The sequence below is a fragment of the Gossypium raimondii genome, chromosome 6 (assembly GCF_025698545.1).
Source record: "Gossypium raimondii isolate GPD5lz chromosome 6, ASM2569854v1, whole genome shotgun sequence".
In the NCBI taxonomy this organism is placed as follows: Eukaryota; Viridiplantae; Streptophyta; class Magnoliopsida; order Malvales; family Malvaceae; genus Gossypium; species Gossypium raimondii.
Genome location: NC_068570.1, coordinates 38,116,340 through 38,131,703, shown reverse-complemented (window position 1 = coordinate 38,131,703; position 15,364 = coordinate 38,116,340). Strand labels below are relative to the sequence as shown.

Here is a 15,364-nt window from a genome sequence, read left to right as displayed (position 1 = left end):
AAGGATATTTAGAAATATTTTGAAAGGTATTTGTAAAAATTTTAAAATTACAAGAATTACAGTGAAATCTACCATCTCCATCAACGAATAGGGTCAAACACTTTTTTGGTTATACTTTATTAGTAGTATTTATAATTTTAATTCACTTATTGAATGTATAACTGATTTTAAACTAATGTTTGCAAGTAGATTTTAATCTAACTATATTACTTTCTAAAGCTAAGTAGATTACTTTTTTTTAAAGAATTAGATTAAAATATTAAGCATCTCGAAGGTTGGTTATAGCGGCATGGGTTTGCTCAACATTCTCACAAATTAAAAGATAAAATCTAATATTTCAGCATTTGCGAAAAATCAAATTTCTACATCATTTAACAACATAAGCCTTGAATCTTTTAAAAGGCATTCTTTTTACCAATGAGCCACAACCAATCCAAAGAAACCCCTGCAAATATCCCAAGTAATAGACATAGCACTAGTATATTACCCAAGGCATTTTGTTCTGGCCCCTGTCAAAAGAAAACAAGAAGTTTTTATTAGAGATTACAAAGAATATTTAGATAAATTTCATACTGCAACTTACTATGCCAGCACTAACCTTATAACCTTTAGGTGCTGCAGTCATCACACAGACCGTAAGGTGACCATTTGTTAATCCCAGGAATGATACGAGCAATATCATCCATCCTTGATCACCATACTTGGCAGTGAAGTAAAAGGCAGGGATCAGTAAGAAACGAGAAAGTATTGCAATCGTAAGGCCTTTCCTTGACTCTATCTTCAAGAATTTCACAAGGGGAAGATATCTTGATATCAAATCCCACACATTGTAAGATGCTATCAACACAAGTGAATACCTAGAAACACATCAATCGTACCATATTTATCTTCAAGTGGATATTTATATCTTTAGGTATAAAGGTAAAGCAACTTCAAATGTCATTTCACTGAATGAATGAAAACTTACCATGTACCCAACTTATGTTCACCAGTGTTTTCGTATAAGAATCCAGGGAAAATCGATAGTGTTAAGACGTATATTAGAAACAGGTCAAGCGCATAATCTATGTTTTGAATGAATAATTGTTTGTTGCTTAGCCTCTCATTCTGTTCATTCTGTGAAAATGACAAAAAAAAAGAAGAAGAAGAAAAAAGTTGTATTAACTTAAAGCAAGGTTAAAAGAGGTTTTGAGAAATATTTGGTAAAGGTCAGTATTTACATGGTCTTCTTTTGTTTGGATACCAGCAGCCGCAAGATCAGCTTGAACAGTTTTTGATCCTTCTAAAGCTGCCTTAGAGCGGAAGTACTTCACTATTGGCAATTTGGGGAAGAAATATGTATACAATAGGACACATAGGAACTCAAATAATGTAGAAATAGCTAGAAACAACACTGCAACAAGAAGAAGAGAATTTTTGTTTCAATGAACTAACAGACGTAAGCCAAATTAATGACGGTTTTGTCAAATAGCGAAGAAAAGGCACATACTTGCCCCTTTACGAAGACCATTGTTAGACTTTTCAAAGGTTGCTTTTGTGATAAGCCTTAAAGCAGAGGTCAAGGCACCAGATGCAGCCAAACCAGCAAAGAAGGACTGAATCATAAAACCAACAATTAACCGTTAAATCAACTGTTAATCAAGTGTTAAAGAAGATAAAGAAAACCAACCTGGATAAAGTCAGGGAGCATGAAAGACAAATCGCCAACAATTCCACCTTGAACACAGGCGTCTGCAACTCCAAAAAAAGCAACAATAACACATATACCAATGAAAGATCCAAGTCCTCCTCTCCCTGATGTAGCTAAATCTAACTATCGAAGAAATGATGGGGGAAAAAATAGAGGTTAGTTGGAGAATGAAGTGGATGATGGAGTGTGTAAAATAAAGGAGCAGTTTTACTTTACCACTAAGAGCATGAAAGTACTTGCAACGAAAAGTGAGTATCCAAATATGTTCCTCCGCCTAGTATTAATCTTTGATTCGTTGTATGCCAATATTGACATTGTTCCAAAGGCAAAGGGTTGATAAACCAGAGTAAGCACCCTTGAAGGATGGTAGTCCTTCAAATGCAAACATACACATCATCAGATTAGGAACTCATTTTCATGAGATTTGGATAATATATGTATTGAACTATTGACAGAACAACGACATTTAATGCTTGGAATATGCAGTTAATTAACATGATAGTGAATGTATCGTTGTGACAGTTAAAATGTCACTACTGTAAAACGAACTATAGTTATGAAATTGTCATTATTTATATTAAAAATTATTAATTTTAAAAAATCTTATTTGTAATTTTAAAGTTATTTTAATCTATTAACATTAAAAGTTATAACTAATATTCATAATACCAATATAAATTCACAAATGTATAAAATAAATTTCAACATAATAAATTAAAAAATTAATTAACTAAAATGATTAATATGAGTAAACAAATATAAACTAAGTAAATAAAGGAAGTATTCCAGAAAAAGTAAAGAAAGTAAATATACAAAATGTGTATAAAAGACGAGCAACGAAGATAAATATAAAATGACAAATATGAAATAGACTGGTTTATTTCAATGTTATATTAATAAACTTATCAGATCATCAATTTTCATTAATTAATTTAATTGTCAATTGAATAATAATTAAATATTAAAATTTTATAAATTTCATTCAACCATCAATTCTTTATGTAGTAATTCATTGAAAGACTTCTATCTAGGCCTATATCAATTAATTTTTATCAAATTAATCTAATTAATTTATCTGGTCCAATTTCAATAACAATATCAATAATTTGTAAGAATTTTGGATGGTTAAAAAACATAAAATATTAAGAAATAAAATTATACATATAGTTTAAAAACAAAACTAAAGATTACTTAAATACACAAGTAAATTCAGCCCTTTATGTTTATTCTAATTTTCTTTTCATTTTTAATTTTTTCAAACATCTTTTACATTTTTCTATTTAAACAGTATCGAAAAAATAAATATAAGTTTTTCTTATTGCAGAATTATCTGTTTTTTGCCACCATCTCTATTTTTAACTTTAAAATAAAATAGTTACCATTTTTAAACTTCGTATAATCTCTTTCATCCACGTTTGTTGCAAGTGAACATATAAATCTTCTTTTATTGTTGTAAATCATCCTATTCTTTTCACAAAATTCACAAAATGGGTTTATTTTATCATATTATACGCATAATTGCTCATATATAAATATGTATTGTTATCAAAATTAAAGCCAGCCAAATATAATAATATTTTATGAGTTTACATCCCACTATTTATTTTATTAATTTTAACTATCCAAAAATATTTCCAAATTTAAATATAACAATTTTTATCACCAAATTTTAATATTTATGGTTTGGAGTTTTATTAAAATATGTTTTACACGTGTTTTTCACAATGTTTGGATTTGGTTTTGTTTTAATAAAAATTCAATCATTTATCAATATAATTGTACTTATCATTTTGTAAAATTTTAAACTAATTCGATATTTTTATCATATTGATCTAAAATATTGTATATATTAATATTTATTAAATGATTGAACTTTTTATATAAAATAAATAATCAGAAAATTTTAAGTTACACTGTACAAAAATATATAAAACTGTTGGTGTAAATGAATCTCTTTCCATCTAAAAAATTATATAAAACCGGACGAAAGAGAAAATAGAAGGAAATGAAGTTAATGTTGAGTTGACTTTTAAATTTCTTGATAAATAATATTATTTTAGAAATAAGAATAAAAATACCATTATTTAGAAATTAAGATTTAATAATAAAACACACACTAAAAAGCTCAGCCGGATTTTGCATTTATAGAAAAGGTCAATTGAATTTGACCATGACACAACTTTATGAATTTACACTAATAGTCAATAAATATAACTCTACTATGGGATAAATATTAAAATTTTCATTATCTTATGTTTTAAATTCAATAAAAGAGAAAAGAATATACCATAATATCTGTGGAAAGATAAAAGAAGTAAACTTTTAATTCAAAAAATAAATTTTATGTTTAAAACCATATATATCATTTGAAAAAATTAAAGAATAAACATTAAGCACAAAGTAAGAAGAGATTACTTACAGGAAACAAATTATAATAATAATCTCCAATTGTGAGCATACTATTCCAAGAGATTAGAGATCCAAATCCCAGAATCCAACAAACAATCATGGCACTCAGTTTTCCCTGATTTTATTTTAACAATAAACTAAGTCAATAATACATGTAATTAAATTAAAAAAATAACTCTAAGCTCCATTGATAATTCAAACGAACAAGACGAGAAAGCACAAACCTCAAGCCTTGAAGGTGATTCTCCTTCATAAACATTAGTCATGTTTACTTGCTGGGTATTCTTCAGGATTCTGTCAGAAAACGAAGACCTTAACTTTGTAGTGATAATCAAAACTGGGTGTTCTTCAACCAAGGCAGGTCATAAGCAAGAATGGAAATATATATATATATACACAGAAGAGCTTACAGTTATATTTAGAAGGATGATGTGAAGTGTGAACAGCTGAATAGTATAATAGAGGGTGTGAAAGGCAACAACGTGACTTTGTAAGGGAAAAACTATAAATGAAGGAAGAGATACCATTATATAAATAAAGATTCTTCTCTCTCTTAAGAAAAGGAAATCCGTATGTACAAAAACAAAATTGATTATAATTTATGATGGGATCCGTTTTAGATCATTATATTTAATGCATTATTTTTATTAATTAATTATCATATTAATGTTGTGGCCGAGTTAAGCTTTGCTGGATCCGTATACGAAAGTTATGGAGTTAAAGGTAATTATATATTAATATGAATAATTTAAAGGTATAATTTTAACTTTTAATATCTATATCTTTTTTATTTTCACTCTTTATTTTTTTGTTAAATTTAGCTTTAGGAAAATAATTTAATTATTTTTATGAAAATATTAATTAAATTATTATTATTTTTAAAATGTAATTTTATGCTAAATTTTTTTAAAATTATGAACTTTATTTTATTTTTAAATTTTTTATGATTTTTAGATTATTTGTTGGCATAACATATTAGACAAATAGTGACACGTTAGCGCTTCATGTGGGTTGTCATGCCAACATCATTAAGAATTAATATTTTAATTAATATTTTTGTTTTTAAAGAGTAACAACTAAATTTAACTAATAAAAATAAAAATCAAATTGATAAAAATATAAATATTAACTACTAAATTTATCATTATACTTAATTTGAAATAGAATTTTGCTTCATATAAAAGTTTCTTTCCTTTTTCATCAAAATTACCAAAAAAAATGTTCTTGGTGATTCCAATTAAGCAACTTGAATTATTACACTTACTTATTTAATGATATTTCTAATGATTAATGATAAATATGTAGTTGAAATTTAAAAGAAAATTTACATTTAATGATTAATGTTCACAATTAAATTAATAAAATATTCAAAAGGCACAACTCAACTATGAAAATATATTATTATTATTATTACTATTATTATATTAAAATTAGGGTTTAATCAAAGGAGTTAGGACGATGAGAGAAAATATTTAGTAGGAGTATTTTGTAATCCACCGTATAAGAAACTCAACAAGATAAGCTGGTATTCTTTTAGTGCCAAGTAATGAATGTGAACTCCAATATGTGGAGCTGGGAGAAATAAAAGTAAGGTGGAAAAGGCAGATATAAAAGAACAAAGCAGCTGTCAACGTAAATGGGCAGTAACCGATTTTTTTTTCTTTTTTTCAAATGAATAAAAAACAAAAAAAAAAATTGTGTTTTCATTTTAAAATTCAACTTATTTATTTGAATTCAAAATTATCATAACTATCATTTGCAGAAGAAAGGCAAGCAATAATTATGGACCTCCTCGGCATGTGTATCGATGGAACAATCAGCGCATTGATATTTATTAATGTAAAAGCATTACGATCAGGAGTGGCCCACATAGGCTGCCTACAAGTTTCCAAGCTAAGACAACCCTTAGGCTACCAAAAAAAGGAAAGAAAATTAAGGATAAGTTAACCCAATGGTAAAATTGGTGGTAAACACCACTTTTTTAAAAAAATTAAAAAATAGATCGTTTTTAACTTTATTTAATTTTTGAATTAAGAGTAAGGATGTTCATAATTTAATTAAAATTTAATTAATTGATTGAATCGATTTAATTCGATTAATCAATTAGTGGTCAAATTTAATTGACCAAAATTAATTAATATTTTTTAAAATTTTAATTATCGATTAATTTAATTTAATATTGAATAATTAATCGAAATAAAAGTAGTTAGAAAAATCGTTTATTCTTCAAGAGTTGACTGATAAAGTGGCACCTAAATTTTGGGTTTTTGCTAGCTTTTTCTAATATGGAGAGTTATTGGTTCAATTGTTTTATATAAAAGTTTAATTATGCTTCTACTTTACAGTTTTTTATATTTTTAATATTAGACATTTAGATTTGTTATTTTTAATAATTAAAATTTAATGGATCAAATAATCAAATGATTTTTGTTCAATTGAATTATGATATTTTGAGATTAAAAAATTACATATATGGTGAACATTATACACATGAAAAATTAAATAAGTAAATAAAAATGTTGAAATATGATATTGTCATGTCCCAAAATATAGGGGTTAATTGAGATGGATAAACAAGCACTATAACAAAACAGGCCATCGCGACACTTTTTTTCTTTACTTAGGACAACGTAAAAAAGGTTGGCATAGGTCATCCCAACGCTTCTCCCGATGCTTCCAAAAACATCGTCTTTAGTACAGTTGGCATAGGTGACGTGACACTTTTGAAAAAGCATCGACATAATTCAACATAAGCCAACCTTTTCAAGGCCAACCCTTAAAAAAGGTTGGCATAGGAGGAAATAGACGACAAAAAAAAAGGTCGGAATAAAGCATTGATGTGTTGAATTTTAAAGAGTTGGCTCATGCCCCAATCAAAGGCAACCTTAAAAAGGTTGGGATAGACCCGTCTAAGTCAACCTTAAAAAGGTTGGGATAGACCCGTCTAAGGTACCCTTAAAAAGGTTGGGATTGACCCATTTAAGGCAACTTTGTAATGGAAAAAGTGGATTAATTTTTGCCATATGGGATGAGAATGTTATTGTAACCCTCTATTTCAACATTTAGATTAAATTCTGTTACAATTCCTTATACTTTTTTTATAGATTTGGAATTTAGTTCCTCCACATTTCATATTTCAGAATTATGTTTCAATAGTTTACCTCATTAAACTTCTTCCGCTAAATTTATTGGTTTGATAGTTTGAAATACGCAAATACTCACTTTGGTAGTCATGTAATAAAAATGATATTGTAATCAAAATAAATTTAATAGGAGAATTTTAATAGTGTTAATAATTAAACTTATATTTTAAAATTTGGAAAATAGATGGATCAATTCCTTAAAAAAAGTAGACAATGGTTGAAGAGTACAAGGACACAAGTATATTTTAACCATAATAATATGATGATGTATCTTAAAAGAAATAGGATATGAAGAAAGGAAAAAAAAATTGAAATATAGGAAAATGATTATTCCCTTCTATGTGATCAAACATAAATGAGAAATTTTGTAGATGGAGACTTATGTTCCAATTTTTATTTAATAACACCAAAATTTATATGCCGACTTTTAAAGAGTTGGCTCATGTCTCAGTCAAAAGTGATCTTAAAAGTGTTGGGATAAGCCCGTCTAAGGCAACCTTAGAAGGGTTGGGATAGACTCATCTAAGTCAACCTGAAAAGGGTTGGGATAGACTCATCTAAGTCAACCTTAAAAGGGTTGGGATAGACACGTCTAAGGCAACCTTAAAAAGGTTGGGATAGACTCATCTAAGGCAAATTTGTAATGGAAAAAGTGGAGTTATTTTTGTCATATGGGATGAGACTGTTATTGTAACCTTCTATTTCAACATTTAGATTAAATTTTGTTACAAGTCCTTATACTTTTTATAATTTGGAATTTAGTTCCTCTACGTTTCACATTTCAAAATTATGTTTCAATGGTTTACCCCGTTAAACTTCTTCTGCTAAATTCATTGGTTTGATGGTTGAAATATGCAAATATTCATTTTGATAGTCATGAAATAAGAAAAATGATGTTGTAATAAAACCGAATTTAATAGGAGAATTTTAACAGTGTGAACAACTAGACTTGTATTTTTAAATTTGGAAAGTAGATGGATCAATTTCTTAAAATAAAAGTAGACAATGGTTGAAGAGTACAAGGACCTAAAGTATATTTTAACCATAATAATATGATGATGTATCTTAAAAGAAATACGATGATGAAGAAAGGAAAAATAATAATTGAAATCTAGGAAAGTGATTATTCCTTCTATGTGATCAAACATAAATGAGAAATTTTGTAGATGGAGAGTAATGTTCCAGTTTTTATTTAATGGCACCAAAATTTGTTGTATTTTATAAATTATAAAAAAAAGGAAATTAACCCTAAAATAAATAAATGAAATCTAGTTTATATAATCCGCCTAAAATAAGAGTTTATATGTAATAACATTCAATCATAGCATTTAATAATCTCCATCCTTGTAAAAACACAACTTACCTTTTGATCCCCACTGGTGATGGAAACAACTTCATTATTTCTGGGGCTAGAAGGTGCAGGAACTTGTTCTTGGGTCATACTGAAAAATAAGTCAAAAGCAGGTAATAATCACAAGTTTAAAAAGAAAAAAGAAAACCAAACGTGAAGGAAAATTGTTTTTACCTAATTGATAAAATCAATAATTTCTTTCGTAGCAACCAACAATAACACAGTAGATTTAGATCTATAAAGAACGGGCAACATCAGAAGTGTCGAAACACAAATCCATCGGCCGCTGCCGATTCTGAATAAAAACAATTAAAAGTTTACATAAATTCTAGATAAAAAATAAAAGGAAAAGGATAATACTTGCTGCGACTGTTACAAATCAATACTAGAGGCAATGGGAGCAACTGTAACATGGACTTCTCAATTTCTCTCAATTATCCATGTTGGACACACACATATTTGAAAATGGATATGGGGGCATGATCTTCCACATGTTTGGAAAAACTTTAAAATTTTTACTATACCCATGTTAGACACCCTCTCCGACACCACAAGTCCAGGCAGCATATGGGTGCACAGTAGTATGTCACGGTCTTGTCAACTGTGAGCAACAATAATTGAAACCAATTCTCAAAGGTGCTAGAAACTCAAAATCTCACCATAGTATAATTGAAGAAGAACTACGTTTGATCTAAATGCTGCCCTAGGGAAAATTTTTAGATTTTGGGCCCACATGTCTGTGTGGGCCACACGGTCCAGCACACGGCCTGTCACACTATTGTGTGTCACACACAACTTGACACATGATCTACCACACGATTGTGGTGTGTTGATAGTTTAGATTTTTAGCTTTGGTTGTTCGTTATTTTCTCGAGTTTTCATTATACACCTGATCTGATTTCAATGTAAATGCCACCACGAGACTCCCATAACCTAAAATTGTCATTAACATGCTCAAATCAGTAATGATTATAAAAAAACTAAATCGAATATTCCATAAAAATGCCCACATTCAGCTTCCAAAAACATTAAAATACTTACGCAACAGTGAACGACAACAACTTGCCGTTTAAATGATTAAAGGAGCACAAATTTCCTCTCGATCCTCTCTTGAAAGCACACAAAAGAGCATAATAAAATCGATACTAAAACCCGATTCCACATCAAAATTCAATAATACTCCCGAAACCTAAACTACTAAAACAAAATCACGATGTTACCTGACGAAACAACCTTGACTAACCACAACTTGAAAACCAATCTAGCAGCAAGAGAATGGGGAAGCAAAGTTGAAACAAGAAACAAATCAAAGACCAAAGCAGACGATTTGACAGCCAAAATACTAATAACAAAATAATGAACAAGAACAGAAAGAACGAATGGAAGAAAAACAAATAAAATCTAATTGTAAAGGTTGGGAGAATAACGACGGCGTGAAATGGGGAATGAGAGAACAAACGTAGGAAAAAAAATAAATGGGAGGAAATTTTATTGGGAATTAAAAATAGAATAAAAATATTTTAATACCTTTATTCTATTCTTATTTAAAATAAAACCAAATCCAACTACTGTAACACCCTTAACTCATCTCTGTCGTTAGATTAGGGTTACAAAGCATTACTGTACAATTCAAACCATTTATCATCGAAACAGAAATTAACATACAATTATATATTAACATTTGATAACATAATTTATTTATAGAAAAAAATAATTTTACGACCTTAAATCGAGCCTAAGAGACCCTAAAAATAGTTTGAAAACAATCAATGACTAATTTGAAATAACTCAAAAAATTTTGGAAAAAATATAAAAAATTGGGAAACATGGGTCACATGACCGTGTGACTTAGGGCCAGTTCTTCATTGCTTTTGAAAAGTGCTTTTGAAAAGTGTTGTGGAAAAGTGTTTTTGAGAAGTGCTTTTGAGAATTTTGAGTGTTTGGTATTACTGTCAAAAAGTACTTTTGAAGAATAAAATATCCATTTTAGACATGATATTATAAAGTAACAAATATGTATTTAAATAATGTTCAAATTAGTTAATATTATGATATTTTAGTAAAAATATAAAAAATTATTATAACTTCTGTTAATATTTTAATATATAATATTAATTTTAAATATTTCTAAGTAATTAATATTAATTATTTATTAAATTTAATTAGAATATATAAACTATATTTAAATATTTAAATATAATAATTAAATATTTGTAATTAGGTATTGACACAATTGTATTATTACAAAATTATTTTTATTTTTAATTAATGCTTTTAACACATTTGTATTATTTTATTTTAAAATGTATTTGAATATATAACCCATATTAGATATTAACATAACATAGAAAACACAAACCTAACAAATTAAAATATTAGATATATTTGGATTGAAGTTTTAAAAAGGGGATAATATTTATATATATAATATAAATACTAAAAATTTTACAATAGCATTTACAATTTAAAGTGAATTCATTAAACTAGAAGCTATAGCATCTCTTGTTAATTCCATTTCAAAACCACTAAAATTGTTTGATTCACCGTCATCATCACTATCATCATTGTTGCCGTCGTCATCATCACTTTGTGGACCATGCGCATTTTCTGAATCAATATTATTCTCATATGCCGAGTTAATATCTTCGTATTCCATAAAATCTGCATCATTTCGACCGACATGTTTTCGGATAAAATTGTGTATCGTCATTGTAGCAACAACGATCATCATTTGCTTTTCAAAACTATAACTTGGCATATCCCTTAAAATGACCCATTTTTTTTTCAAAACACCAAAAGTTCGTTCAATCACACTACGTAATGATGAATGTGAATGATTGAATATCTCTTCTTTACCAGAAATCGGTCTACCTCTTCGGAAGTCAGGTAAATGATATCGTTGACCTCTATATGGTCCAAGATAACCTTTCATTTGAGGATATTCAGAATCAACAAGATAATATTTTCCTACAAGTCATAATATAACAAACAATTAATTCAAGAATTTTTTAATAAAAAATCAATTAAAGAACTTATATTTTATTATTTAAAAAATCACATATAAATAAAATATCTAACCATTTGGAGTGTGAAGAAATTTGTATTTTGGATCTCGAATTGCATCAAGAAATATTCTAGTGTTATGTGCCGATCCTTCCCATCCAACCATGACAAATGTGAAACACATATTAAAATCACATACTGCCATAACATTTTGAGTCGAGATACCTTTTCTTCCAATATAGGGAATTTGTTCATTTGGTGGAAGAATAGTCGCAATGTGAGTACCATCAATTGCACCTATGCAATCCTGAACAAATAATCATATTACTCTCGTGCATATTTTTAGTCGACCAAATATATTAAAATATAATAATATAAAATTAAATTTTAACCTTAAAATGCGACATATATCTAGAATCATTACGTATTTTTCGGGTATTGAGCTAAAAAAAGGATCTTCGGGTGCAATTAGATCAGTGGCCATCCTTGAAACTTTCTCAAGCACAACTGCAAAGTATCAACTTATTGTTGATCCAGACCTTTGAAATCTTTCTCGACATTGGGAAACTTTTGCACCGATGCCCAAGATGTATAAAAAAATTCCCAACATTTCACTAGAAGATATGTTTCTTGAAGTTTGCAAGTTGTATCTTGTCTCCAAAACTCTCAACAAACTTGTGAATACCATTTTAGACATCTTAAAATTAATCATACAACATGATTCGTGACCGTCAAGGATCTCTCGGATCCATGTCTCACCTGACTGTTTTGAATCCATGCATGGTTGCCTCAATATATACTTCTCGTAATATAATTGCATGGAAGAAGATGCAACAACAAATATTCGGTTAAAACATTCCATGCGTTGTAAAATCTCTTTCTTTTCCCTTTCATCATCACTTTCATCACCGCTATAATCCTCAACTATACTCATCAGCTGTGAAAAAATTTTATATCCAAAATCACATATAAACAACTATTAATAAAACTAATTTAGTAAAAAATAAGTGGAACATAAATTCAATATCTAAAGACCAAACATAAACAACTATTAATAAAACTAGTTTACACATAAATAAGTAGAACATAAATTCAATATCTAAAAACTAAACATAAATAACTATTGATAAAAACATACTTCGCTTAAGCCATTATAACTAGAAGATTACACATAAATAGATATCTTTGAACCCTAGAAGATCATAAAATTTTCAACTATCCTCCATTTCCATCTTAAGCCACAAAGCTCTAATCTTGGGATTAATTGATAAAAACATAATTCGTTTGTCCTTATTGAGCAATAATCTAAGTGCAAAAAAGTATAGCGGACTAGCTTCTGGAACTTCTTCCGACATGCTGTCAAGCATTTTGACTGCTTGTGGAATACCATATGGATCCATAACAGGAGTCAAACTAGATGTGACTTGACTCATATTGTCAGCTGCATTGCATAGTTTTTCTATTTGACTGGACAATCTTGCAGCCCCTCCAATTTGCTTTGAGGATTTCTTTCTTCCAGTTTTAAAATGTGAAGTTGACGTCTTAGGATTTTTTCTTTTTTGACCGTTTCCATCAATTTGAACATCATTTGAAATGTGAACATCATTTCTCATATTTTCTTCTTCACTCTCTTCAGGTATTTCGTTGTTAACATCCTCAAAAAAATCACTATGGAGTGTACCAGAAGAAGGTGCCCATGCTTTATCACCTGTTGCAACTATCCCCATGAACATTTGATCCAACTTCCCTTCGAATTCAGGATCAATGCCCGATGTTTTAAATTTTTTAGCTTCAGGCACAACCTATATATAAAATGATTGATTAATAATAGTAATTGGCAATAACCTCATAAATAAAAAAATAAAAAATATTTAGAATTTTTAATGTACCTGGAGCCTACTCTCCCACCATTCATCAGATGCATCAACGGTTCTTTTTATAGGATTCCACCCTAAACCAGTATCTTCGCCTTTAAGTTTCTTCCAAGCTTTCCATTCTTTTTTTAGGGCATCCCACCTATTTTTAAGTTGTCTTTGTGAAAAACCCTTGCCCGTTTCTTTCTCAAAGTTGGTTATTATTTTCAACCATCCATCTTTTGTGAAATGAGTACCAGGCCTATTGCCTTTTAATATCTCTTTAATACAAATATCACAAAATATGTCTATCAATCTCTTATCCCACATTGCTTTCACTTTTTCATCACTAACTTCAATCGCCAAAGTACTCATCTATTGTGTATACGAACAGATTCGTTTCAGCCAGTAAAGCAATGAAGAAAATCAAATGTCACATAAATATATATGTTTACATGTGTATAAAAAATTTAACTATATACATGAACAAAAATTTAACTATATACATTAACTATACACATGAACAAAAATTTATTGTAAGAATCATTTTCAGCCCACAATTCAATTTCTAAACTCCACTAAAACGTTTACTTGGAAGGAAGCAACTAATAAAACAATTAGCTACTGCATCTACGGAAAAAAGACCAAGGCCTTGGCTTTCCCTTCAATTTTCAATATGATTCATAATTATCTCACCCTATAATTAGGGGAAAGGCTATAAGAGTCAAGCCCAGCACCAATGGGTGCCTGCCTACTGTTTAAATTTTGGCTTGGAATAATCAGCTCGTTTAGTATATGCATTGAAGAGTTTTTGTTGTCCGATAAAAGGTATTTCCCAACTTGCCAGTCTCTTTGATCCACGTTCATAAATAATTACTTAATTTTCCATCATGCAATGACTCATAGCGTGGAGAATGTATAATTGTTTCCAATATGGAATGAGTCTAGATATATAAATTTGAATGAGAACTTGGATGAAACTGGGAAGAATAGATTCAATGGCAGGGTGGCATGGATAGGAGTTAGAGTTGACTACTGATTCAATGGGGGTGACTGGTTAGACTTTTGGAATTGGACATGATTTCAACGGTTTCGGTAGTTAGTGCTTGGAACCCTACGGCTACCGTTGAAAATCCGACGCAAAATGGACCTTTTTTCCCTTCCGAGGAAGGCAGCACAGCACAGGAATATTTATGCCCCTCTTCTTTTTTATTCCAATTTTAAATTAAATAAACTATGACAAAGGTGCCTCTTCTAGAATCTCAAGTTGCAGTAGCGGTCACAACTCACGAGATCTAATTATTTGCTTGGATAAACATTAAGAAAATGTGCCAAAAGAAAAGAAGGATCCATGGGATCTGTCTCCACAGACAAGTTTCAAGGTTTTGTTTTCAATCATAGCTATCTTCTTAAAGATCCAGCAACATAAGTTCAACCAAATATATCCAACAAAAAAAATATATCCAACTTAATCCTCAGGAAAATCAATCCCAGACGAAAATCAATCAATATACAGAAGAAGAGAATAAGAGAATAAGAGAAGAAAAAGATAAACTCACCAGCAGAAGGCAAAACAAAGTAGAGGGCAGAGAGTAGTGTAGCAGCAGAGAGAACCAGCGTAGCAGAATAGGGAACCAGCAAAGAGCAAAGAGCAGAGAGCAGTGTAGCAGCAGAGGGAACCAGCGTCGTGTGGCTAAAAAGGTAAAGTAACCAACCCAAAAGGACTTTTTGACTGAAAAGCTAAAACAATCTACTTTTCATCTGCCCAAAAGTCCTTCTAAGAAGCTGATATTTTTCCATCAAATGGAGGGTGTTCTCCATTGCTTTTTAAAGAAAAGTGCTTTTTTGGTTAAAAGCCCATCTCAGCCGCAATGAAGAACGGAGCCTTAGCCTAGGCTGTGTGAAATCTGCACCT

General features: G+C 29.5%; 2 protein-coding genes across 3 annotated transcripts; both read right to left on the bottom strand.

Annotated features, from left to right (window-relative positions):
• Positions 1 to 315: 315 nt before the first annotated feature.
• LOC105774196 (equilibrative nucleotide transporter 3) lies at positions 316 to 4,594 on the bottom strand. Of its 2 annotated transcripts, XM_012596595.2 has the most exons (10): positions 4,510 to 4,594; positions 4,324 to 4,393; positions 4,110 to 4,214; positions 1,907 to 2,062; positions 1,670 to 1,813; positions 1,490 to 1,595; positions 1,221 to 1,393; positions 968 to 1,116; positions 599 to 857; positions 316 to 509 (listed from the first exon to the last, which is right to left on the bottom strand). In XM_012596595.2, exons 2-10 carry the CDS (start codon positions 4,363 to 4,365, stop codon positions 396 to 398), a joined length of 1,248 nt encoding a protein of 415 aa, XP_012452049.1. In that variant the 5' UTR covers positions 4,366 to 4,393; positions 4,510 to 4,594; the 3' UTR covers positions 316 to 395. The 2 variants fall into 2 exon arrangements, with proteins under 2 accessions (XP_012452049.1, XP_012452048.1); XM_012596594.2 differs by having other exon boundaries at positions 4,324 to 4,583.
• Positions 4,595 to 12,784: 8,190 nt separating this feature from the next.
• LOC105774734 (L10-interacting MYB domain-containing protein) lies at positions 12,785 to 13,853 on the bottom strand. Its single transcript, XM_012597292.2, has 2 exons — positions 13,486 to 13,853; positions 12,785 to 13,398 (listed from the first exon to the last, which is right to left on the bottom strand). Exons 1-2 carry the CDS (start codon positions 13,822 to 13,824, stop codon positions 12,808 to 12,810), a joined length of 930 nt encoding a protein of 309 aa, XP_012452746.1. The 5' UTR covers positions 13,825 to 13,853; the 3' UTR covers positions 12,785 to 12,807.
• Between the last annotated feature and the right edge of the window lie 1,511 nt (positions 13,854 to 15,364).

Coding starts and splice junctions, on each gene's coding strand:
- LOC105774196 (XM_012596595.2), bottom strand. CDS start 4,365: ATGACTAATGTTTATGAAGGAGAATCACCTTCAAGGCTTGAG. Junction 4,215..4,323: donor AATCACCTTCAAGGCTTGAG/GTTTGTGCTTTC, acceptor AAATAAAATCAG/GGAAAACTGAGTGCCATGAT. Junction 858..967: donor GAACATAAGTTGGGTACATG/GTAAGTTTTCAT, acceptor ATGTGTTTCTAG/GTATTCACTTGTGTTGATAG.
- LOC105774734 (XM_012597292.2), bottom strand. CDS start 13,824: ATGAGTACTTTGGCGATTGAAGTTAGTGATGAAAAAGTGAAAGCAATG. Junction 13,399..13,485: donor GGTGGGAGAGTAGGCTCCAG/GTACATTAAAAA, acceptor TTTTATATATAG/GTTGTGCCTGAAGCTAAAAA.